This window comes from Mercenaria mercenaria, chromosome 16 (assembly GCF_021730395.1).
Source record: "Mercenaria mercenaria strain notata chromosome 16, MADL_Memer_1, whole genome shotgun sequence".
In the NCBI taxonomy this organism is placed as follows: Eukaryota; Metazoa; Mollusca; class Bivalvia; order Venerida; family Veneridae; genus Mercenaria; species Mercenaria mercenaria.
The window spans coordinates 64,261,377-64,289,180 of NC_069376.1; the positions used below are offsets into that span (position 1 = coordinate 64,261,377).

Here is a 27,804-nt window from a genome sequence, read left to right on the forward strand (position 1 = left end):
CTTAGAGTGCAGACATTCTCTGACAAGCTTTGTGACAGACAGACACACAGACAGACAGACAGACTGGAGTAAATCAATATGTCTCCCACACCACTGTGTGGTGGGAGACATAATTTAGCAGGATAAGGGTTAATATAACAAAATATAAATCATTTTAAGAGTATTGTGCTTCCATGCAAAGTAACAAATAAGCTGCTAAATTCTGATCAAGTTTACATATTATTTTGTTTCCTATAAGCAGATAATCTACTGGCACTATAAGAAGTTGATCAATTAAGGCTGTTTTTTAAAATAATCATTTATACGCAATATCAAGAGAACAAGTTTTAAAAGCCGCAATTTCTCTGAAAGGAAAACATGGAAATAGGACATTTAAGAATAGATTTAAGAAGTCTTACGTAGGTTCCTTGAGAGGCTGGGGGCTGTCGACTCTTTACCCCTCCTGCTGGTGCTGGAGCCCGGCCCCTAGAACTAGAACCTTGAGAACCAGCACTATAACCCTGGGAGCCAGAACTATAACCACCTGCTGTCCTACCCATGCCAGCATCTAAAAAAAATTACATTTCCTATTAGTTATATGCTTGGATTGGAGCTAGACATAATCAACTCTTGTATAAAGGATACTCAGTATAGCTTAAATGTCCTGCAATCAACTGAAATATTTCAATATTTTGAAAGTATCTAGAATAATGTTGCTTGTAAAATTAAAATCATATTTATTCAATTAATTGCTGTCAGTTGAAAATTACTGACAATTATTTGTTCTTCTCCACAGAACAGAAATATATGGTAAAATATACTTAAAACAATGGACAAAAAACTCAATTTCTTGGGCATAAATATTGTATACAAATCAGTGCAACCAAACACAACTATATGCTATAGACATATACTATAAACAGTGATCTATAAGTGAAAACTACAGTGATATAGAGGGTATTACATGAGTGTCTTTTTATATTGAATTTAATAAATGAATGAATAAAATAATAAAATGCAAGGCTCTGCTGAGCACTTTATCAATTTTATTCAATGAGTTTAATAAATTTGATGTGAAAAGTCACAAATGTAATATTCCTTTTATCACATGTTAGCTTTTCCTGCGGAAATATAAAAAATTCTACTTTATTAACTATTATAAAGAAGTCCATTTGACAAACGTCTCCTATACTTTAAACGATGTCGACGTCAAAGCTTTATTACACTAGTGTATTATCAACTTATGTGATGGCAAACGTCAAACGTGATAAACAACAGTAAATATTCTTCTAGCTGAACTCAATATAACTGAAATAATATGAGCCGTGCCATGAGAAAACCAACATAGTGGGTTTGTGACCAGCATGGATCCAGACCAGCCTGCGCATCCGTGCAGTCTGGTCAGGCTCCATGCTGTTCGCTTTTAAAGCCTACTGCAATTAGAGAAACCGTAAGCGAACAGCATGGATCCTGACCAGACTGCGCGGATGCACAGGCTGGTCTGGATCCATGCTGGTCGCAAAGCCACTATGTTGGTTTTCCCATGGCATGGCTCATATAGTATATATACACATATTTTGAATGTGAACATCCTTTTAATTAGACTGATCAATACTTGCAAATAATGTAAGTGCAGCTTCCAGCAGATTTTAATAGCACTAGCTAAATGCTTCTTTAAAATGACAGGTTGTATCTTGTCAGTAAATTTTATTCCAGTATAATGCATTTTATGTGATACACTGTAAAATCATTTCATTTCATGAGCAAGAAATTTCATGGTTTTTGTAAGTATAGCTATTTTGCAGGGTTAAGAATTCATAATTTTTAATATTTCAAGATAAAAGGAACATGAATTGTATCTACCTGTTGGGATTTAATTATGTTTATTACACAGTCATGAAATCCATGAAAATTAGTCCCCCACAAATACTAATGATTTTACAGTACTTTGAACAGCTGGTCCACGTAACAAAAATATTTTTAAAAACTTCACTTTTGAGAGATTAAAAATGATATATGCTATGAAACACTCAATACAACATTAAAAGAGAAAGATACTGCAATAAAGGAAACTACAAGAGGGCCATGATGGCCCTATATCGCTAACCTGAATTTAGTTGCTTGCTTGAACAGTTAAAGGTGTCTACTAAGTAAATACAGGCAGGTAATGTGTATGTGTGTGTGTTTTTGTTGTTTTTTGGTGTGTTTTTTTCGGAGTGTGTGTGTGTGGGGGCCATGTTTTTGATGAAACAAAATAATTTGAACAATCTAGGTAGAGGGTCACACAAGGACCATTTGTGTGAAATTATTTCAAAATCGGGCCAGCAGTTTCATATAAGAATATTGACCACGCCCCCTGGTAGTCATGCTTTTTTACAAATCTTAAAAATTTAAACAATCTTGGTATATGGTCACACAATGACCATTTGTGTGAAACTATTTAAAAATCGGGCAAGCACTTCCATATTAAGAAGATTTTTAAAGTTTCCGCTATATTCATATAGGGAAAAAAGACCACGCCCTCTGGTTGCCATGTTTTTTGACAAATTGTATTAATTTGAACAATCTTGGCAGAGGGTTACATATGGACCACTTGTGTGAAATAATTTCAAGATCGGGCCAGCAGTTTCATACAAGAAGATTTTTAAAGTTTCCACAATATACGTATAAGGAAAAGTGACCACGCTCCCTGGTGGCCATGTTTTTTGAAGAATCTTAAAAATTTGAACAACCTTGACAGAGGGTTATACAAGGACCATTTGTGTGAAATTTTATTGAAATTGACCAGCGGTTTAAGAGGAGAAGATGTTGTTAGAAGGTTTTTCTATGTTTAGCTCTGGCGGCCCCTATGTGCAACAATGCGGAACTGTTTCAACAACTTTGAGAGAGAACCACCCAAAGAACATCCAGACCAAGTTTCATTTACTTCCATCCAATGGTTTCAGAGATGTTGTTTGAAGACAAGTGTATCTAAATGTCCCTCTCCCGGGACGGGGCCATTTTTAACCCGTGGGGGATAATTTGAAAAATCTTCGTAAAGGACTACTATACGATGCTACATACCAAATATCAAAGCCCTAGGCCCTGTGGTTTTGTACAAGAAGATTTTCAAAGTTTTCCCTATAAAAGTCTATAAACCATTTGACTCCCAGGGTGGGGCCATATTTGACCATAAGGGGATAATTTGAACAATCTTGGTAGAGGGCCAAAAGATGATGCTACATACCAAATATTAAAGCCATTAGGCCCTGTGGTTTTAGACAAGAATATTTTCAAAGTTTTTCCCTATATTAGTCTATATAAATCATGTGACTCCAGGGCAAGCCATATTTGACTTTAGTGAAATAAACTGAACACTCTTGGTAGAGGCCCACTAGATGATGCTACATACCAAATATCACAGTCCTAGGCCCTGTGGTTTTGGATAAGACGATATTCAAAGTTTTTCCCTATATAAGACTACATAAACCATGTGACCACCAAGGTGGAGCCAAATTGGACCCTAGGGGAATAGTTTTAAATTTGGTAAAGGACCACTAGATAATGCTACATACCAAATATCAAAGCGTTTTGGATAAGAAAATTTTCGAAGTTTTTCCCTGTATAAGTCTTCATAACCAAGTGACCCCCAGGGCGGGGCAATATTTGACCCTAGGGGAATAATTTGAACAATCTTGGTAGAGGACCACTAGATGATGCTACATACCAGCTATCAAAGCCCTAGGATTTGTGGTTTTGGACAAGAAGATTTTTTAAGTTTTTCCTTTCGATTGCCGTGGCAACCAGAGTTCTGAACAAAATTCAATTCTTTGAACAATTTAAGAAAACCATCCAAGGAACATCCCTGTAAAGTTTCACGAAAATTGGCCAAGTGGTTTAGGAGGAGATATTGTTTCAAGGAAAATTTCACAGACAACGGACGACAGACAATCATTGACCACAATAGTTCAACCTTGAACATCAATATTTGACAAAATTTTTTTGTAAAACTGACTTTTGTGTAAATTAAATATGTTGGGAATTTACTAGGTACTGAATTATGAGTGAATTCAGGTAAGTGTTGAATGAGCATGTTATGGGTGAAACTGGTTACCTTTTTTGTTAAGAGCTATGTGTGGAATGATCTATGCATAAAATCAGCTACATGCAGAAAAATCTATGTGTGGAATTAATTATATGTGGAATCAGGTATGTCTGCAAATAGCAGGTATTGTCTAAATACCTGTGATTAAAGTTAGTAATTGCTGAAATTTGCCTTTTGTTAAATAAGTGTGGAATTAGTAAAGTATGAAATGAAATGCTTTAGAATGGGATACATATAGAATGAGCTATATGTAAAATAAACTAAGTGTATTGTATGGAAAGCCACACGCCTACAAACTCCCCAAAATATACATGTACCTTGTCATAAAATCTGACAAGAGCCAGATTTCGGAGGATCTTGTGTTGTGTTTTTAGTTTTGTGAGTGCCATTGGCAACTGAAAATAATAGTATTGCAACACAATGCAAACACATGTTCTACTAGATAAAACGTGTATTAAAAGAATGGAGTAAAAGTGCCCTTGAAATTGAGTTTATTGTCTAATACTGTATTACGGAGAAAATGCAAAGAAATCCAAAACAAAGTTTGACAATTTTCCAAACAAAATCAAAAGCTATTTTCACCTATAAAGTAAATATTTATACCATTTTGAGTACTTAGAAAAATATATGATTTTGAGTACTAGGACAAAATTGAACATATATGTAGCACGCCTTAGAAATAAAATAGTTTCATTTTTAGCCATCACGAAATTTAGTGAACACTTGTGAACAGTGAAATGTAAAAAGTGTAAATCTATAAAAAAAAAAATAAAAACAGTAAAATTACAATTATTTGTGAAATTACAAACTGGATGTGAACATTATAAAACAATTTTGTTATCATCACAAACATACCTGACTTTGATCCCATTGCACCAGGGGGAGTACCTCTTGCCCCAGGAGGAGTTCCCCTTGCCCCAGCTGGTGCCCCTCTTGGAGCTGGACCACTGGAGTAACCTCCCCTTGATGCACCATATCCACCTCCGGCAGCTGGAGAGTCAGCAGGTGAACCTCGACCTTTGGGTTTTGGAGGTTGGTACTATAACATAAAAAAGTCACAAATGTTAAACTTGAAGTACCAATCAATGGTGTCCCCATGTAATTTCAAATATTTTCAATCATAGAATATGTCCATCAGATACAAGTACTCCATAAAACCAATTTTACATCTATAAAGCCTCCCCATTACATGTATGCTAAGTAATGCCAGAGTTATGGCCCTTAATTAAGTCAAAACATGCATAAAGGGCATACAAGTTTAAGTCACATGTATTGGATAAGTCATAAAACATTAGACTGCATATAGCACGTGAAGTTGTGCACCTGGTGTTCTGAATGGGATTTCACTTAGCCTGATCAGAGTTATGGTCCTTGACTACATGAAAAATACATCTTAAGTTTGTGTTGCATATATCTTTAAAAAAAAAATCAAGTTATGAAACCACGAGTTTTATTCAGCATTTGATTTTGTGCACCAGTTTTTTTTTTTAAATTTCACTTTGCAAGACCAGAGTTGTTGCCCTTGACTTAGTCAAAACTCTGGGCCAAATACTTTTTGAGATATGCACAACACAAAATCAGATGGACAGATAAATGCAGATAAGTGGAAGGATGGACAGGGGCAACTATAAGTGCTCCCCCCTCCCCTCCACAAGAATGTTTGCCTTAAATGTTTGAATCGCCACTGTAAAATAGAACATTCTTCAGTTAAATATCTACCTTAGTGGCAGCAGCTCTTTTCTGCTCTATTTCAGTGGGAACTCTTTTATTAGCAGGGAGCCGTTTCTTTTGTTCCTTACAGAAATCTATATGACGTTGAGCTGCTTTCTCATTGAATCTTCTATTGCAGTATGGGCACTGAATATAATCTAAAACAGAGATACAAAACAGATACAGGTGTGTCTAATCATATGTGATCATACTACTTTGTACATATGTATTTGCCTATTTTTAAAGTGGCAGAAACAATTTTTGGTGAATCTTTTTAATGTAATCAATCTTGGTAAGAAATCGCTGAAGAAACATTTGTGCGAAATTAATTCAAAATCAGGCCAGTAGTTTCTGGCAAGAAGATTTTTTAAACATAAAAGGGACCAAGTGCCCATGTTTTTAATAAATAAAAAAACTTCGAAGAAGCAAGACATTGTCACTCAATGAACATTTCAGTGAAATTATATTCAAATTACATAAGTGTTTTGGATGTTGTCTGAAAAAAGTCAACGGTGCAGTGGTCAGCAGGCTGGACAACAAGGCCAAAAGTCCGGGTTCAATTCCCGGTCCCAGCCCATATCCTGACTAGTGCTCAGTGCTAGGTGATTTACTTAAATTGGTACTGTTTGCAGCAGTATCGGCCTAGACTGGATGCTGGGGAGGTAAATATGAGGCCTGACGTGGGCTGTGCTGGAAATAAATGGTTGCATCCATTCCAGATGAGAACTTTCCTCGACTACCTTTTTACCTTTTGAAGATATTTTATCTTAAGCCCTGGTGGCCATGCTTTTTGATGAAACATTATTATTTGTACAGTCTTGGAAAAGGAACACCCTTAGGCCTGGCAGTCATATTTTTTGTCAAATCTGATTTATTTAACACTCCCAAGGTATACATACAATAAAGGATAATTAATTTTGTGAGTTCTTTTTTTAAAACAAGGCCATTTAATTATCAAACCCACTAGTCACCATTTTATGGATGAGTAGAAATATTTTTAACAAGTTTTTGGTTAAAGCAGCCTCAGCATGCACATAAATTATTATCAACAAATTTTGTAACTACCACTTTCTTATTGAGAGTTTATATATTCATCTTCTCCGCATGTATTTACCTGGGTTTTCCGATGGTGGAGGTGGTGGCGGGAGAGGAAGCCCTTCGTCAATGGCTTTTTGGGCTCCTCTAGCAGCACGAACATTGCGTACAAACTCTTCATGTTTCTGTCTCCAGTGCGACTTTGGTGCTTGAACATTCTACAAAAAAAAAAAACACAACAAAATTACTGATGATTTCATTTTGTTTAAAATACAATTACTACAAGGGTTTAAAAATATATTACCGTAGTCATTTTTTTTTTTAAAAAAGAGAGCGATTAACCTCTTTATCATACCTTAATTTCATTTCTCTCACAAATTCTATACAACTGCTGCATATATATTTAACACTAGTAAAAATGCATTGCCAAGTTTTTAGCATGCTTTTAGTTTAGCTAGTGACATATCAATCATTCAAATTTGATATGAGCCACGCCATGAGAAAACCAACATAGTGGCTTTGCGACCAGCATGCATCCGCGCAGTCTGGTCAGGATCCATGCTGTTCGCTAACAGTTTCTCTAATTCCAATAGGCTTTGAAAGCAAACAGCATTGATCCTGACCAGACTGCTGGAGTCTGGATCCATGCTGGTCGCAAAGCCACTATGTTGGTTTCCTCATGGCACGGCTCAATTATTGTGTTTAACCTTTCTAAAAAGGATTGTTATTTCTACATACATGTATTTCTGGAATATTTAAAAGACAAAACATCCAACTTAAGACAGCTTCTCACGTCTTGTGAAGACAAGTGAGACCTTCTTTCACTAGGTACTGGTATTGAAAGACTGTGAACTTTTAAGACAATACATGAAATAATTGCTTGATTATAAACATGCCATCATATCCTATCATAAAAAACCATCAATTTTTCAATTTTACACTCTTTTTTTCGCAAGTACTTCCAGACATTAAACATCTTCTATCATTTCTTAAGGAGGTACAGGACGCAGTGCGGACACAATTTTCAGAAGTGCCTGAGGACACATCATTTTAAACTGATGCAGTTGTACAGTGACCAAACATGACAGGAAAAATCTCTCTTAGAAGAGAAATGCCCCTACTTTTCTAGACAATTGATTTTATGTCAGTTTTTAGTTCTTCAAAATGAGGGAAACAGTTATTCTATGAAGTGGGAATTTATATGTGTGAACATCTTCTATATTTTATGTAGAACACATAGGAAACTGTATTTGATGTACGCTAGAATTCGGGCGAAATTTTCCCCAATAAAAGAATTTCCCCAAAATGCCGTTTTCTCTTTTTCAATACCGGTGACCTATGACTTTTATTGCATATTTTTGTTTCTTAGATGATTGTCCTTAAATATCCAAAGTTTGAAGAAATTCTATTATTAGGAAAAATTTCAAATTTTGCCTATCTCATATACAGGGAATTCTAGCATACGCCTTTAATATTCATTTATACCATATGTATATCATACATATAATGTAAAACTAAATGTTTAAGTGTTGCTTTAGGGAAAATGAATCATGCATTTTGGATAATAGCCCTTTACCCTCTCAGTAATGGTTATCTTTTTATAGGAGGCACACAACGTCTGGCAGACCCCGGGTAAAGAGTAGGACTCCTGATGCCCCCTCTCTGGGGTAATTTTTTCACAGAAAAGCTCTCTGCAGACAATGGCACCACAGACAACTTCTTCTCGGACAACGCCTCCTTGGAAAAATCTTTTGCTAACAATACCTGCAGACAACTTCTCTATAGATAACTCTCCACCAAAAACTTCACAGAAAAAGAGATTATTCCCTAACATGCTAAATTGGAACAAGCGGGGAGGTGACAGATAAATACAGGTTACATTCATGATGTTGATCAGATGTATATGTTTGAATGTGGTAAATTGTTCATGGTAACATACGCTCAATTTAATTTTTAAAACGTTTATCCCAATGCTGAAACTGAATGTTTTTTGTTTTCCAATTTTTTTTTTTCTACTCCAAAAAACCCCTAAATAATCCCGATAAAAGATAGTTAATTGAGATTTGTATGACAATTACTTAAATTTGACCACTTCCAATTTCAGAACACATTGTTCCTATTGCTTTTTCAACTCACTTTTTTCTTAGCATCTTCAGCTGCCTTTGATCAAAAACAGAAAATCTGTGATTATATAAACATATAAATACATTTTCTAAGTGACATGGCTACTTACTACAATAAATCTACAGAGTATTCTAAAGGCTGTTCTATAGCATGATTTTTTTTTTAATTAACATTTACCCTACTAAATTTCTAAAGTGGACTGGTCTATCATTCAATTTGGGCAGTACCATTTATTATTTAAAGGGGTGTTCGCTGAAAATTTACTGATTGAAAAGCGAACAGTGCAGACTATGATCAGCCTGCAAGAACATGAAGGACTGGACTGCATCACTTGGTCTGTCTTACTGGTCACCTCACCAAAGGGCAAAAAATCACTTGCCACCGCAGGTGACTGGACCATTGGGTCTGTCTGCACTGGTCACACAAATATGAGCAGCTGAAATCACAATTGCCACCAGCAGGCTGACCATGTAAGGAATATGACCTGCATGACTCGTTGCATGCACAAAGGCAAAAATCCCCTTGGGGCACGCACAAGCAATACTTGCCACACAGGCTGATCGGTCTGCACTGTCACAAAGGCAAAATCACTTGCCACCAGCAGGCTGACTCGGTCTGCACTGGTCACAAAGGCAAAATCACTTGCCACCAGCAGGCTGACTTGGTCTGCACTGGTCACAAAGGCAAAATCACTTGCCACCAGCAGGCTGACCTCGGTCTGCACTGGTCACAAAGGCAAAATCACTTGCCACCAGCAGGCTGACCTCGGTCTGCACTGGTCACAAAGGCAAAATCACTTGCCACCAGCAGGCTGACCTCGGTCTGCACTGGTCACAAAGGCAAAATCACTTGCCACCAGCAGGCTGACCTCGGTCTGCACTGGTCACAAAGGCAAACTTACTTGCCACCAGCAGGCTGATCATGGTCTGCACTGGTCACAAAGGCAAAATCACTTGCCACCAGCAGGCTGATCATGGTCTGCACTGGTCACAAAGGCAAAATCACTTGCCCCCAGCAGGCTAAAGGTCTGCACTGGTCACAAAGGCAAAATCACTTGCCACCAGCAGGCTAAAACTTAAAGACAACAACATTAACACTAAATTATCTGATTAAACTGTTCATAAAACAACACATAACAAGAGCCATGTCAGACATGGCTTATCCCCCCACTGGGCATATCATAATTGAAGGATGTGGTCCGCATCAGGGGTTTTAAGATGTGGAAGAAAGAATAAGTCAGTAGTGAGGTGGTTTTCTGCTAAATTTTATTAATTTTCATGAAGAGTATAGCTATGATGTTTTTCTATATGGCTACTGTAAAAAGAAGGAATGGAAAGCTAACAGGGAACAAGAGTGCCAGAATGTCACAATATATGCCCGTCAAAGCAAATTTCTTTACTCTAGCAGCTGTATTTGCAAATGGAATGTTAATTTTGTGGTTGTTTAGTAATCATTGTAAGTCTTTTGTATTTTAAAGTCCACAAAAAAAATCCTTACTAGGTAGAGATACCTTATATATAATAAAATAAATAAAATACACCTAAAACTGGAGAGTAACATCTATGCTGTACCACAGAAAAGTGGTCTTGTTTTTTCCCTAGGGTCAATTATAAAAATGTTACAATATAAGTTATTTATAGTAACAACTAAGGGAAGTTAATCTTTAAAAAAAAAAAAAAAAAAAAAAAAAATTGCAAGTCCACACAAAAATCTTTATCAGGAAGAGACTGGTCAAAATACACCTCAAAATTGGATTTAGCATGTTTGTTGTACTACAGAAAAGTGGTCTCGATTTTTCCCTACGACTAGTAATGAAAAAGTTACAATAAAAGCTATTTAAAGTAACAACAAAGGGAAGTAATTCTAAAGAAGGGAACTGCGCATGACACTTCGTCTCATGATGGTGTATAATTGTGCCAAGTTACATCAAAATCCCTTCATGCATGAAGAAGAAATGCTTTGGACAAAGTCATTCTTGTATCTGACCTTTGGCCTCTAAGTGTGACCTTGACCTTAGGCCTAGTGACCTGGATCTTGCGCATGACACTCCGTCTCGTGGTGGTAAACATTTGTGCCAAGTTATATCAAAATCCCTCAATGCATGAAGAAGAAATGCTCCGGACAAGGTTTTTATTCTTGTATCCTTTGACCTCTAAGTGTGACCTTGACCTTAGACCTAGGGACCTAGTTCTTGCGTATGACACTCCGCATCGTGGTGGTAAACATTTGTGCCAAGATATATCAAAATCCCTCCATGCATGAAGAAGATATGCTCCGGACAAATTTCTTTAAGAAAATATGATAAAGGGGAATAACTCAAAAAATAGGCAAGGTAGAGTAATTGTTCTTGCACACTGCACTTCCTCCCAATGTGTTCTATCAGTGTATGAAGTTTGAAGAAAATCCCTCCAGTACTTTTGGGGTTATGCTCCGGACAAAATGTTTTAAGAAAATATGATAAAGGGGAATAACTCAAAAAATAGGCAAGGTAGAGTCATTGTTCTTGCACACTGCACTTCCTCCCAATGTGTTCTATCAGTGTATGAAGTTTGAAGAAAATCCCTCCAGTACTTTTGGAGTTATGCTCCGGACAAATTTTTTTAAGAAAATAAGATAAAGGGGAATAACTAAAAAAATAGGCAAGGTAGAGTTATTGTTCTTGCACACTGCACTTCCTCCCAATGTGTTCTATCAGTGTATGAAGTTTGAAGAAAATCCCTCAAGTACTTTTGGAGTTATGCTCCGGACAAATATCGTTGCGGACGCACGGACGGACGGACGGACGGAGAGCATTTCTAATATCCCCTTCACCTTTGGTGGGGGGATAAATTATATAAAAGAAATAGCAAAACAAGTGCTACAGAGTTACTTCACAATCATGTGGTAAGACATATAAACTAATGATGTTTAAGAAATGTCTATGTATTGGCATCAACACATAAAAGCATACTGGGACATTTGTATCTATTTTAAAGATAAATATTTACATTCGCCCTATTCTTTTCCATTTACAATTATGACATTCATTTTATATGAACAGCAAAATGAAAGGCGTGAAAGTTACTTTAACGATGTTTAGTGATAACGGACCACTGTTTTGACGACGTCCACGTATAGTCAGGGAGAACGTTCCTTAGATGATGTCGCAGTTGTTCCATCTGGTGAACAGAATGGCCGGGAAACTGACTCTTATGTTAAATGCAACAAACTGTGTGCAATTTATAATTTAATCTTGTAAATATAAGAAATGGAAATTTTTTTCAGTGTTCGTGCGAAATGAACTACAGGTAGGATCGGCAATTGAACATGAATTGCTAGCATAATTCATGGATTTGCCGGTCCTATTCTGTCGTTCATTTCTCATAAACACCGAAAAAATAATTTCAATTCTTAAAGTGGCATTATGCACATCTTACTGCACATAATGTTTTTTTTTTGAGAATATTTTATAAAAGCAATTTTCAGTTGCTGTGCATTTAAATGTATTTAATTAACGTTAACTCCGCATAAGTATTTGAAGTTGATGCTTTAGAAATAAAGAAATCGGACTAATAAAATAATTATAGTTCTTTCCTTCAATCTTCTAAGTGATCTCCCTTACCTATAATTAGAGATCTCTGAAGTTGAAAGGAAGCAACTCCTGCATGCAGCTTGACTTTTCTTAAAAAGGCTGCCCCAGTCAAAATAAGAAGTCATATTTGGAAAGCTATTATTTCATACTAGTAACAGGAAGAGTTTGGTATATTGGGTTAAAAGCTATAATTTCCTCCACCCTTTTTATACACACATCTATTTCAGCTGGATTTTTACTTGACATGTGCATAATTCCACTTTAAACAACACCCTGGCTTTGGAATATTTTTCTACTACATTTCTTGACATTTCAAACAGTGTAATCAGATAGAGCTTTCTGAGATATAAAGCAGAGTTAAAAAGTAACTAAATTCAAAATTAAATGTTGAAAATACTGTTTCTTCAAAGTCCTATTTCAAAAGCAAGGGGCGCCTACTTGGGGCATCTTATATAGGAATTTACATTCTAATATGCTTGTCTCTATTAAAACACTCTTACGCTAGTGTGAATGAATAGCTTTAAGCTGACCCGTATCTTGAGAAAACATTTAACAGAGATATGTACTGCCCAGAATGAAGTTTACTTGAAACAAGAGGGCCATGATGGCCCTATATCGCTCACCTGTTATCATTGCACTTGAGGACAAGAAGGTTCTCAGAAAAATATCTAAGTCCAAAGGACAGGAACAACAAAGTGAAGAAATTTAACCAAAAAGAAAAAAAAATTCCTACAAGGTATAGATATGTCAAAATACACCAAAAAATTGGAGCTACCATCCATGTTGTACCACAGAAAAGTGGTCTTGGGTTTTTCCCTACGGCCAATAATAAAAAAGTTACTAAAAATAAGCTATTTATAGTAACGTTAAAGGGAAGTAATTAAAAAAAAATATATTGTAAGTGAACAAAAGAAGGATCTGCCAAATAAATCTGTTGACATAAATGAAATTTCAGATCAGTATCTTCATTAGTTATGGAGATATACCCATTTTAATTTGAAATAAAGGGAGGTAATTTGACATAAAATCAGTTCATAGTTATCTACCCTGATTGTCTCAGTCCAACTAATAACAAAAATGAAATTTCAAATAAGTCCTATAAGTACTTACTGATATAAATCCATTTTGATTACAATCAGGGGAGGTAATCAGATATAAATTAACTCTGGAACCTACCATTGGATCTGATTTGTCATGGAATCCAAGATTTATTGTTGTTGAAGATATTTTGGAAGTTTGTATCAAATAAAACCATAAATGAAGTCTCTATATGGCTGCAAAAGCCAAAATAGCCAAATTTGGACCTTTAAGGGGCCATTACTCTGGAACCCATGAATGAATCTGGCCTGTTCAAGAAAGGAAGCAAGATCTTGTGGTGATACAAGTTGTATGCAACTTTGGTTAAAATCAAATCATAAATGAAGCTGCTATTGTGCAGACAAGGTCAAAATAGCTAATTTCGGCCCTTTCAGGGGCTATAACTATGGAACCCATTAGGGGATCTGGCCAATTCAAGAAAGGAACCGAGATCTTATGGTGACACAAGTTTTGTGCAAGTTTGATTAAATTCATATCATAAATGAAGCTGCTATTGTGCAGACAAGGTCAAAATAGCTAATTCTGGCTGTTTCAGGGGCCATCACTCTGGAACCCATAATGGAATCTGGCCAGTTCAAGAAAGGAACCAAGATCTTATGGTGATACAAGTTGTGTGCAAGTTTGGTTAAAATAAAATCATAAATGAAGCTGCTATTGTGCAGACAAGGTCAAAATAGCTAATTCTGGCCTTTTCAGGGGTCATAACTCTGGAACCCATAATGGAATCTGGCTAGTTCAAGAAAGGAACCAAGATCTTATGGTGATACAAGTTGTGTGCCAGTTTGGTAAAAATCAAATCATAAATAAAGCTGCTATTATGCAGACAAGGTCAAAATAGCTAATTTTGGCCCTTTCAGGGGCCAGAACTCTGGAACCCATAATGGGATCTGGCCAGTTCAAGAAAGGAACCGTGATCTTATGGTGATACAAGTTGTGTGCAAGTTTGGTTAAAATAAAATCATAAATGAAGCAACTATCGTGCAGACATGAAATTGTTGACGCACGAATGCACGGACGGACGCACAGACTGACGACGGACGAAGGGTGATCACAAAAGCTCACCTTGTCACTATGTGACAGGTGAGCTAATAAAATGTGAAATACTGGTGCCATTACAAGCAATTTGTATAAAAAAGATCTTTTACCGAAGGTAGAAAATTTATTAGTAGTTTCAAGTTAATACATATAAAGCAGCAAGGTTGGGAGTTCATAAATGAACTTGGATGCATATGTGTAGTAAATCTCTACACAACATTATGTAACAATAACTTTTATTATAAGCCCCTGCTAGAACTGTCTGATTAACTTCAACAGAATGGTATGGTACAGGCACCTGATAACTTCAACAGAATGGTATGGTACAGGCAGATCAAAAAGTTTAAAATGTGTAAGCTTGATTTATAGATACAACTGCAAGTGTAAAGCTTTACATTTTGTGAGTTTTACGATTCAGACAATTACTGAAATAATGGTATCCTACATGTGCCGGTACAAGTATGAAATCCAAACCTCTGTATTATTTCCTAAGACTATGTTAAAATCTGGTAATGTCCCTAAGGAGGTGGCAGGATTTCAGAAATCTGCAAATTAACTGGTAGCCCAGTGTTTTTGTCTGGTAGCCCAACAATTTTGGTTTGTTGAGCTGTATCAGGGCAGTCAGACGGAAAGCATGAATAAATATGAAGTTTCTTAATTTTAGTTAGACTCATATGTTCTTATTCTCTGGGATAGAAATTATCATTACTCATTTTTTTTCTGGGTTTTTTTTTCCGGTGTTAAGATGAAGAAGTAGTTAAATTTGGAATTTCTTTCCTTTTGGTAAGTCAAAAATGGCAACATCATAAGGGAATTATACTGGGTCATCTAGAAATTCCTTACTGTAACTGCATGAAATGCAATTTATCGCGAGTGTCTGCAATCACCAATATAAAAGGTCATTCACAAAACCTTGCAGTGAGTGAAAACAACAGTAACCTGGTGGGCTAGCTCTGAAAAAAATCAACAGCCAAACAGAATTTTCTGATAGCCCCTGAGCTCTGTACAGTCATGAGATTTCTGAAACCCGGAGGTGCCTCTGTTTGTCCCAATAAATTTTCAGATCTGATAAGACATGGCTCATTGGATTTCTGTATAATGAAAGAACTGAGACTCCCATAGTGAAATGCTTACCTTTCTTTGGGCAGCTTTTATCTGCTTCAAGCTAAGATCCTCTGTCACTCTCTGTTTGGCCATGTCAAACACCTTGACCTTCTTGTTTGGATTGCAAACACGCTCATGCTTTACCTGAAATATGCATCAGTTTTGAATAAACATAGTAACCAGGGCACTAGACAACTTTTGGGGACAGGTACCTATACCCTCAGGAAGGGGAATTTTTCATTGTTTTAAGACAAAAAGGGGGAAGTTTTTAGCCATATATATGTTACTACTTTTCACATTTACATTTGTATTAATACTGTTTTCATTTCTAACTAATGTAACTATATTGCAGCAGTAACTTCCTTAGAGGAACTATAATATAACTTGAAAGAGAGTTCCTATCTACAATGTAGTTGTGTCAAACAACCTATTATCAGGGGAATTTTCTTCTGAGAAAGGGGAAAAAAACACACTATTTTATTGAGGGGAATGGGGCCCATATTCGGCCCCCATAACGGCCAAATGAGTGCCCTGGTAACAAATAAGAGCTATAAAAGGCCTGAATATTCAAAAGCCTTGTCACTACAAAAAAAACAGATATAATCAAGGGTCGCGCTGACGGTCGCCAATGGGGGCAAATGCGACAACTGACTAAATCTGGCACTAATCTGAACCAATTGGTGAAAGCCTCTGGCGACAACAAAGCGAAGATCGGGCCCAAGACATTTTTTTTTCAATGACACCAAGGATCATCCTACAGATTTGGGTGATATTGTCGCTGTAAAGTCGGCCACTTCTCCTTCGGGCAAAATCCGAAGCGCCAAGTTTTTCCTGTTTACTTAAAAGTTGTAAAACTTGATGCACATACAGCGTAATACATGTAGATGTAAATTATTGATAAATTCATGGTTACCTCCACCTACTCGCCTGTCCAACTTCAACCAATTGCAGCTGTAATATCCCACTGTAGTTTATCAATATTGTAAGCTTCCTCCATTTTGACAATTATTATTAATAAACAAGACCTCTGTATAAAAGGGGCATCATATCCCACCTTCGCAAGCAGAATAGGCCAGGGTAGAAAAAACTGAGCACTGAAAACAACAATTAATTTGAAGTGTATGTTGTGGGAATATGGGGTGGGGGAAGGAGGAGCGCAGGATGTGGATGAGGGATACCAAGATACTTAATAGAAGGTAAGCTTGACCTGTGAGTCACTATTTCCAAAATTAATAAGGATTTTCCTCAGAAGGCACTTAGTCATTATGTAATCTGAAAGCCTAAGCTATTACACTTTTTGACAGCCCAATTTCATCAAATGACCAGAAATTACGCCAGGTCCGTGTGACCCTGGCCTCTGAGTCACTGATCCCAAAATTGATAGGAATCTTCCTGTAATAATACTTATTCATTCTATAAAGTTTGAAAGCCGTAGCTATTATACTTAAAGATTAACAGTCTGGAAACTATTTTCAATCCCCTGTTTATTGTGATCTTGACTTTTTAATCTATAGACTCTAAAAACAATAGGGACCCTCCTCAAATGGTGTTAAGTCACCAAATAAATAAAGTCTGAATGCTGTTTCTGATATACTTTGTGACTTAGAGCCCAGAAACAAAAACAATGACCATAAATTTAGTAAGGTACCTGTGACCTCAAGCTTTGAGCCTCTGACCTCAGTCAATAGGGATCTTCCAGAGATCTTCCTCTAATGGTACTTTGTCAATGCAGCTATATTTTTTTTGTAAATTTGAAAGCTGTAGCTTTATATCTTATGACTTAGGAGTCCTGAAACCATTTTCAGTCTCCAGATCATTATGCCATTGATCTTGGATTTACTGAGCCCCAAATAATAAAAGGTAAGGGTAGATTCTGCATGGGCACCTGCATGAATCACCAATTCTGAGATCATCTGCAAATAGCACCATAATCATTTGTTATCGGCAGCATCACCCTCCTGAACTGACTTTATTTTTTAGATTTTAGTGCAGTTTTCATTTTTCACAATTCCAACCCTGTCATACTCACCAATGACTCAGGATTGAAAGTTCTTCCGCATTTTTTGCAGGGTTTGAGATCTAGCTTCACTCTTGGTGGACCTGAAATACATCAAAAGAATTTGAAAGCTAGCTTCACTTTTCCTCAACCTGACATATCATTATCATCATAATCTGAGATCTTGACCTAAAATATTATCAAGAGAATCTGGGATGTAACTTCCCACTGACAGACAACAAAACACCAATGAAAGTGAAAACACTGGGTACAAGCTCACTACAAGCCTAATAGGTTACAAAAAAGTAGGGTTTTAACAGGATCATGGCTGTATCAACTACCAGATAATGCTAACTATTGAAGTATTAGAGCCTGATAGACAGATTTCAATATAGTGTGAAAGTATTCCATCAAAAAGATCTTAAATATTAATTGGGGACAAAGATTAGTACTGGTAGAGCATCATATTCTGAGACCCTGGGTCCAAGTTCCAGTGTGGCTACACTTTTTTTTATCTGTCCATGCAAAACTAGCAATCACATTTGTCAACTAAAAATGTGTCTGTGGGACAATAACAGCTCTGTTGACTTGAACAAATCATGGTGTCCCAAGCCGATTTCCATATACTTTCTATATTTGGATCACTTGAAACTTAAGATACTTTCAACAGTTTGTTCATTTCTTTGTGACTTTGAGCAATCCGCATTTTACTATATAATGTACACGTATGTCTGTCCCAGTCTCCATGCTTTCACACAGATATATGACACATGATGTTTTCATGGTACACTGATGATCTAATCTGCACAGTTTTACACAGATTAATTATTTCAAGACTAAAGCGATCAATCAGATGTTTAGCACTAGGAGATCTGTATCTTAATATAAACAAGAGGGTTATAGGGGCCCTAATGGCTCACCTGACCAGGACTATTTGACCTTTAAGATATGTAAGACAGAAGAATAATGAATGGTAACAACTTTGTTTTACAAAAAATTAAAAAAAAAACAGGTTTAAACAAATTTGAGAAAGAACCTTACAAGGATGATACAGATTTAGTTTAATTAAGATCGGTCAAGCAATGGGAAAAAGTAATTGAAAGATATTTCCTTAAAAGAGCCAAATCTATTCTGTTTAATTTTGTATTTTAATATCCTTGTCTCTGTTAAAACACTCTTACGCTAAAATGACGTCACGTTAACTTGCGATGACGTCAAAGTTTTTGTTGCGACCAAGAAAGAGCGCTTCTTTATTTTATCTAGTGTTTTAGATTAAGGGCATATTAGAATCGAAATAATTAATAGCAAAACCGTGTTTTAACACGATTTATACACTCGGGCGGTAATGCGTCGTACAAATAATTCCACTTGGGCTGCGCCCTTGTGAAATTATATTACACCCAAAGTATAACCGCCCATCATGCATAAATAGTGTTAAAGTACTCTTTTGCTATAAATTATTTCTTAAATATGTACAGTGCTGGATCTCAATCTACAGGTGTCATATTCAAAATAATGACAGAAGTTTTGGGTATCAGCAATTATCAGAACATATCAATATCTAGATAAATTGTAACCATACATGTATCTTACTATCTTCTAGCTATTTATACTGCTTCAAAATTGCCTAATTCAATTAACAGAATATTAATTAAACCATCTATTCTTTTCGATAAATACTAATTTCGAGCATAATCCAAATGCATGTTACTGGAATTAATTTTGTATTACTGAAATCATATCTTCTCAGTCTGTATACTGACTAATGGTTCAACTCATGACATAATTATGACTTTCATTTTATTTCAGTCTTATATTACATCTAACTCAGTCAGGTCTAAAAACAGGCATTATCACTATTAAAGACTCCTGGCAGAACATACATTTTAATTTAAAACAGCTATTAAATATATACATGAACATACAGCATTTTGCTATTCAAAAAATTTTTTTTTCGCCATTAAATCATCACTGTGCTAGCAATCATGTCTGAGAGACTGAAGTATCCTACCTAAATTATGCCAATTTTAAAAAGCTGTTGCTTGTGACTCTCTGGACAGACCATCAGGTAACTAGAGACACAGATTGGGTCTAACTATGTACTGTGCTGTAATTTGTAAAGAAACAAAATATAGTGTGGATGTTTGGGCAACCATACTACTCCCATAAGAATAATGGAATTATTATTATACCTGATTTATATAGGGCCCTTTTCATGACAAACACGTTCAAAGGTGTTTTACATATATAGCAAACGCAGCCACAGAGGGCGCGAAAATCATCCTCTACTAGTACAGACACAGAGCAATCTGACCTGAGGGACAGAGTGAGATAAAGCCCCCAGAACAGATAGAGAGAAATCCTTTTAAGATACAGGCCTGTCTGGCTAACTTAGCCTAGCTCTTTGCGAATAGACAGTCTGGTTCTTAAACGTGCCCGGTGTATAGCACAGATACACGCGAAGAAGAACCAGAACAGGCCTCTTAGTTAGGTGGGCAACACACGAGCATCTCAGAAATTTTCAGTGCCTGGACCGGGACTTGAACACCGAACCTCTAGATTGAAGTCAAGCATGTTACCACTAGCAGTGCTAGCTCTGGCCATTATAAATTAATAGCCACTTTTTTTCAGGGAAAAAATTAATATACAAACTTGGCATGGGCGTCATTCTTCCCCCTTTCGCATTTCAATAAAAAACATAAAACAGAGTATTTATAACTATTTAACCTTTTTTTTTCATGAAACACTTAAACACACTTTATTTTTCAATCATCATCATTCATGTTTATCATAGGCTTTGAATAATCAAACATTTATGCATATATCATCAGTTCAGTCATAAAACAAACAGTATATATTTATTAAACAAACAGGAATAATGTTTGGTTGTGTTTTATGTTGTTGTTTTTTTTTTTATTTGAATTCATTGCAAGTTTCTTCTAAACTCTAGTGCAAATCTGAATAAATTTTCAATAAATGACATTATACATTCATCATATTACTGAACATACCGTTGATACTCGTGTAAAATGCGCAGATTTATGATCCCTGGGACCAACCCCGAGTCGTGAGTGCGTAGTATTCACAGGTCAGGGTTTTTTCTAGCTAATTTGGGAACATAGCCTATACCCCCAAAATTCAGAATTTTGACGTGTAAATGTTTCGAATTGGGAAATATTTAGTCCCATAGGATATAGTAAAGATGTGTTTAAGCACATTCTCATACATTTGTTTCACATTGTACAACCTCTTTTAACACACTTCCATTACAAAATTGTCCATAGTCCATTTGGTCAATGTTTGTGCAGTTTTGATAAAAAAATTTTCAGAATGTAGATTGGGAATTTTGGGAAAAATACATACTTTTTGGCATTGCGAAAAAAAAAACCTGCGGGTATAGACGATTTTCCACCTTCAAAATAAGTTCATTTGCGATTTTCACCATTTCAGCTTACTGTCTACGCTAAAATCTAAGATTGTCATTACATACCGTAAAAGATTGAGTGTTTTTGTTTTTTTTCTTAAACAATTTTAATTTCATATAAATTTAATATTATTTTGATGAAAGAAATATAAAACACCCATAGATAGTATGACACTAATTAAAGATTGAGTATTATCTCTAACCAAGATCAAACTGTGAACAACAAAACTGACACGAGGTGTCATGCTAATTGCCGATAAATTATTACTGGCCATTTAATAAACAGCAGCAGACTGTGTTCAACTATCTAAGTGTGTCAAAGTCACCGTTTAGAAGGGGTAATTATGCCTCTAGGCAAATACACTTCCTGCTACCGACTTTGCAATTTTCATTGATAAAACTAAGTATGACGTACGTTCCAGCAGTTTAAGGACAAATTTTTGCAATGTTTTTATTTAGCATTTTTATAAATTAATCGCCATTTTTTATCGACAAAACTGCGTTTTAATCGACATTTCAATAAAATAATCGCCATCTGGCAATAATTTCGATTGGCAGCGCAAGCACTGCCAAAAATTTCGATTGGCAGCGCAAGCACTGCCAAAGTGGCTACAGGTCAATCAAATTCCCAGAATTATGTTCAAGAGTTAAAATTGATTTGCATTGTCTACCTAACAATCTACCTTCCAATACTGTCTAACCCTTTTAAGGGACGTAAAAGTGTACCAGAAAAATGCACTAATCTTGTCCCCTATGATTTTACAAAACAGCTGTTACACGCCGTATATTCATTCATTTCTCGATTGGTTAACCTTAGCTACCGGCCGACCAATGTAAACAACCTGTCAACAAACGCATAAATCGAGCAATTTACATTTTATTTGTAGTGAACGTCGTAATAATTCGATATATATGACACATAACTATTTGAATAATATGTCTCTCTGAAATTTTCTTCCAATAAACGTGATTTTATTGATTATTCATACGAAAGTTTTTATACAAATAAATTCGGTTTACCTTCCATGTCTATGATATTTCGACTGGTTAACGACTTTTATTGAAATCTGTGTGAGACAAGTATTTTATATGTAGAGCCAGTCTATGTAAAATGGGCCCAGCTGCTTCGCTGAAGCGTCTGGAAAATCGACACATAAGCCGGGAACCAATATAAAAAATCCTAACAAAATGGCAGCTGTCAAGAGAGCTTTGATGTTTTCCTCAGTTATTTTGTATACCTTCCGTGAACTAGCCATCTAAATATAAAAAGACTGCTTGAAGTCTTGAAATGGTAAATAATCTTCAAATTTTCATGAATGTCACAACCAGTGAATATATATTTATCGCATAAAAAGCGTTCATATTATTGCACAATGTCACAGCCACTTTACCAGACAGGTAACATTGCCCAGTCGGGCTTTCAACAGAAAAACTAGGATTTCTTGAAAGATAACGATTCCGGGACACCTGCACTTTACCGGTATGCACATTTAATAAATACTCCCCATTTCTTCTTATGAGGGCTACCGCCCCCACACCCCCGTTTTTCTTTTGGCAGTGGCTAGGTAGCCGGTTCCGGCTACCTAGACCTTTAGTCTACGTAGCCGGTTCCAGTTATCTAGACTAAAGGTCTAGGTAGCTGGCTCTATATATACATATCATATATGAACATGTAAAACTGTATCTATAAAGGATTATAAGGATCATTATATTAGTTAAATAAAATATACATTTCTTCTGATTTATTATTATTTATTGTTTGTGGTTTACCAGTTTATTTTGCCGTATTTACGCACTCATATCGGCGAACATTTTGTTATGTTAGAATGTACTCGATACATATTCGAGATACAGCGATTCATTCCTAAAAGAAAACAAAATGAACAGTTTTAAAAAGGCAAAACAAAGAGCATCATCGTATATTAAATGATGCGACTCTACTGAACATAACGAGGTTGGATCATTTCGTGTGCCTTTTTTAAGTGAAAATTTTAAGTGATCATTACTTTTGCACTTCTATGTGCGTCTTTAATTAATTATCTAATTACTTACTAATTTCTTCTCCGATTTGTCTACAATTCAATGATCTTTATTGGTTCTAATTGTTTGTTTGAACATATGAGCTCTTTATTCTAAGGTAGCGTGATAAATGTGAAATGTAAAATTACATAATTACATGTATATATCAAAAGACCTAATTCTAAAGGATCGCCGACAATTGAACTCATCGATCAAAACTGGTGTTTTTTTTTTACATTTATAACAAACTACAAAAATTCATTTAAAATTTTACTTTTAATTATAAACATGCCATTTAAACACGCCGATGACGACACTTTGATCATTTGTTGATAACATAACAAAATATCGGCCGATATGATACGAGTCCATAAATACGGCGAAATAAACAGGTAAATCACAAATAGTAAATAATTAAGTCACAAAAATGTAATTAATTTAACTAATATAATGATCCTTTATAACAAAATTTATTAAAGCCGGCTACCTTGACTTACGTGCTAATATATGGTATGTATATATATAGAGCCGGCTACCTAGACCTTAAGTCTAGGTAGCCGGAACCGGCTACGTAGACCTTTGGTCTAGGTAGCCGGACCGGCTACCTAGCCACTGCCTTTTCTTTTTTCTTTAATGAATAGTATTGTAATTGGTGATTATGTTGAGTGCAAATAACCAATCTGCGCTATTTACCAAACGCGCAGCGCATATAACAAATATTTGTACATTGGTTATATGCACAACGATTTACCAATCATTGCGCAGGATAAATTTAACCTGCACGATTTACAAAATGCGCAGCGCAAATAACAAATGTAACTTTATATATCAGAAATTTGCATTTCGTGTTTGATAAATCATGCAGTTGGTCAATTTATTAATAAATATAGATGTCAATGCTGAATATCTTGGTACTTAAATTATGTGTCATAAATTTGTTTCTACATCAGTAAATTCACGGCAGTCAGTCACCAGGTTTCAATACCTCCGATCTTATACAAGATGCAATAAAACCCAAACATGCGTAAAGGTGTGATTTCCTCCAGCTTGCACAGGTCGTCCTCTGGTATGTTTTAGGCTATTTTTATAATTTTCTACTTCACCCGAGCACACACTTAGCAAAATATCGTTTTTATTATATTGAAATATCTTGAAATTTCACAATAATATTCTTTTTACCAAGGGGAGCATATCTCTCAACATGTCTAAGATAAAAGATGAAATAAAAAAAGTCACAGAATTAAAAGAAAATTCTTACAGATCTTATCTATATTATTATTATTATTTTATAGTACAAAATCGATTGAATAAAGAGTAGACCTAATTTTCATCAAAACGTAAAGGAAATTTTATATTTTGTAGCTGCACAATATATGTGTTTGGTACCTTGTGCTAAAGGAAAATCTGGAAATTACTCTGATAACTTGAATATCTTTTATAAATCATATTAACTTTTACTTAGATTTACGATTACAGACTAAAACTATAGTTTTCTTACAAATCTAAATAGATATATAATGTTACACCTGTAACTTGCGTGGGAGGTCGGTCCTGCGCTAATAGCAAAGTTTGAAATTACACTGTTTTTTAAATATATTTCATTCATAAAACATACTATTTATGTAACTTCATACATGTGATCTCCCGCGCGGGAGGGTCAAAATCCCGATTTTTTCACCTTGCCTCCCGTCTCCAGACCAAAACCATAATTCTCCCGCTTTTCCAAAAAAATCAAAAAAAAAAAAAAAATCGGGATTATGACTGGGTTGATAATTACCGAGGAGTGCCAAACATGTTTACACAGTTAATCAAAGTGTCAAGGACTGTTGTGTATTATACATGTTTGACACACATGTAGCTGGAGAAAAGAGTTGTTTTTCACAGGTGAATTTTGATAACATGATTGTTTGTTTGTTTGTTTTGATAAGGGATTAGTCAAGCTGGGCCTTTTCCACCTGTCTCACGGGGCCTAATATCGGTCCATTCTCAATGCCAATTAGGCTCCATTTTTACCGATTTGAAGCAAAAAACTCCCAGTCATAAGAAATAATTCCCAGCTGAAATGATTTTTTGATTATTCAAAGAAAAGTTTTGTTCGATAATAAAATCACATAAATGACTGTTGGAAAAACCAACCCATTACTATTTTTAGAAAATGAATGTTATTTCCCCTTATGCAGTTACGCCATTTTCTTCCAATGTTTACCAAATTAATTTGCTAATAAAATCGGACTTATTTCATTGAAAAATGAATGAAAACAAGCACTCACTGATTTGATAACATGAATCTACATTATTTTGGTAAAGGTAAATACATGTTGATGCATTTCTGTTTTCTGTTTTTCATGTCAAAATCATTAATGATCAGCATTTTTATACGAAAGTGGGTGGGGTAAGGAATTAATTTATGAGTTTTGTTCAGACCAATTTAGAGCTTCGTTTTTTTCAGTCCGCGAGTAGAATAATGTTAATGCATGTTCACCACCATTTCAGACCTAAATTGAGACTTTGATTCTACAAATTTAATCTGTTAAGAAAGTTTAAAGTTAGAACAAGAGGGAGCTTCTGTAAGACAGCATGCTCGACTTTTCTCAGGGATTGAGTCTGAATTAAAGCTATGCCAGAAAAAGGGGCAATTAAAGCTTTGCCAGTAAAAGGGGCATAATAGTCAAAAGCTTTGAATGTAACAGAGATATTGGACATTATTTAAAACTTTAACAAAGAAATGTAAGTTAAAATGTGGCATAACTCTGTCAAAAATCAAGAGTTATGAGGATTGTTTCTTCTGGTGTAGACTTATGCGTTATTGTGTGGCCTAAAGTGTTGGATTTTGTCTCTAAATTTTGTGTCTGCGTGCTTAATTTATGTCGATAAAAAACCTCCAGTTTTGAGACCCCAACTCCAGCTGAAAAATGGCAAACCTCCAGTTTTTGGATTCTGAACTTATCACATGTATGGTAACTTTCAAATGAATACTGTAAAAAATGAATAGAAAAAGAGTGATTTCTGTCATAACGAGAACGAAATATTTCATTTTTATCTGCGCAAGATGTGTGTCTGCGCTAATAATAAATCTGGAAATTACTCTGATAACTTGAATATCTTTTATAAATCATATTAACTTTTACTTTGATTTACGATTACAGACTAAAACAGTTTTTTACTGTAGTTTCTTTTTACAAATCTAAATGGATCTATAATGTTACACCTGTAACTTGCATGGGAGGTCGGTCCTGCGCTAATAGCAAAGTTATTACACTGTATTTCAAATATATTTCATTCATAAAACACACTATTTATGAAACTTTCAAATGAGTACTGTAAAAATGAATAGAAAAAGAGTGATTTCTGTCATAACGAGAACGAAATTTTACATTTGTTATCTGCGCAGATGTATGTCTACGTATGTTTATGCACGACGGGCGGTTATACGTCGGGCGTGATATTATCATGAGGGCGCATCCGGAGTGATTTTTTTTGTACGACGTATGGACGCCCGAGTGTATAAAGAGTGTTAAAACATGGTTTTGCTATAAATTATTTCGATTCCAATACCAGTATGCCCTTAATCTAAAACAGTAGATAAATATACAAGCGCTTTTTCTTTGTTGCAACAAAATCTTTGACGTCAACGCACGTTAACGTGATGTCATTCTATCGTGAGAGTTATATATTTGAAGTTTCGGAATCATTTCAGGATTTGCTATTAGCGCAGGACAGATATCCCGCGCCGATTACAGATGTATCAAGATATTCATTTTGGCAAAAGCTGGACTTTCAGCCCGTAAAACAATGATAAAATTTACATGGTTAATGAAAGATATTCTAGTAAACAGAGTAATTTTCAGATTTTTTAGCTCACCTGTCACAAAGTGACAAGGTGAGCTTTTGTGATCGCACGGTGTCCGTCGTCCGTGCGTGCGTGCGTCCGTAAACTTTTGCTTGTGACCACTCTAGAGGTCACATTTTTCATGTGATCTTTATGAAAGTTGGTCAGAATGTTCATCTTGATGATATCTAGGTCAAGTTCGAAACTGGGTCACGTGCCTTCAAAAACTAGGTCAGTAGGTCTAAAAATAGAAAAACCTTGTGACCTCTCTAGAGGCCATATATTTCAAAAGATCTTCATGAAAATTAATCAGAATGTTCACCTTGATGATATCTAGGTCAAGTTCGAACCTGGGTCACGTGCCATCAAAAACTAGGTCAGTACGTCTAAAAATAGAAAAACCTTGTGACCTCTCTAGAGGCCATATATTTCACACGATCTTCATGAAAATTGGTCAGAACGTTCATCTTGATGATATCTAGGTCAAGTTCGAAACTGGGTCACGTGCCCTCAAAAACTAGGTCAGTAGGTCAAATAATAGAAAAACCTTGTGACTTCTCTGGAGGCCATGGGATCTGTATGAAAGTTGGTCTGAATGTTCATCTTGATGATATCTAGGTCAAGTTCGAAACTGGGTCACGTGCGGTCAAAAACTAGGTCAGTAGGTCTAAAAATAGAAAAACCTTGTGACCTCTCTAGAGGCCATATATTTCATGAGATCTTCATGAAAATTGGTCAGAATGTTCACCTTGATGATATCTAGATCAAGTTCGAAAGTGGGTCACATGCCATCAAA

General features: G+C 35.7%; 2 protein-coding genes across 4 annotated transcripts in view; one reads left to right on the top strand and one right to left on the bottom strand.

Annotated features, from left to right (window-relative positions):
* LOC123541301 (zinc finger C2HC domain-containing protein 1A-like) overlaps positions 1-22,259 on the bottom strand; it is a 38,286-nt gene extending 16,027 nt beyond the window's left edge. Inside the window, exons 1-8 of one of the 3 annotated variants that reach the window (XM_053527263.1) lie at positions 22,181-22,259; positions 17,770-17,840; positions 15,771-15,884; positions 8,945-8,968; positions 6,888-7,026; positions 5,783-5,931; positions 4,919-5,102; positions 399-547 (exon numbers count right to left, since the gene is read on the bottom strand). In XM_053527263.1, coding sequence (XP_053383238.1) covers positions 399-547; positions 4,919-5,102; positions 5,783-5,931; positions 6,888-7,026; positions 8,945-8,968; positions 15,771-15,884; positions 17,770-17,840; positions 22,181-22,187 — 837 coding nt within the window. In that variant the 5' untranslated portion in view covers positions 22,188-22,259. The remainder of the gene's footprint in view (positions 1-398; positions 548-4,918; positions 5,103-5,782; positions 5,932-6,887; positions 7,027-8,944; positions 8,969-15,770; positions 15,885-17,769; positions 17,841-22,180) is intronic. The other 2 variants (XM_053527265.1, XM_053527264.1) reach the window with 2 other exon arrangements.
* A 47-nt stretch (positions 22,260-22,306) lies between these two features.
* The window catches only part of LOC123541300 (F-box only protein 9-like), a 53,530-nt gene continuing 48,032 nt past the window's right edge, over positions 22,307-27,804 (top strand). Inside the window, exon 1 of the mRNA XM_053525990.1 lies at positions 22,307-22,451. Within this exon, the coding sequence (XP_053381965.1) occupies positions 22,449-22,451 (3 nt within the window). The 5' untranslated portion in view covers positions 22,307-22,448. The remainder of the gene's footprint in view (positions 22,452-27,804) is intronic.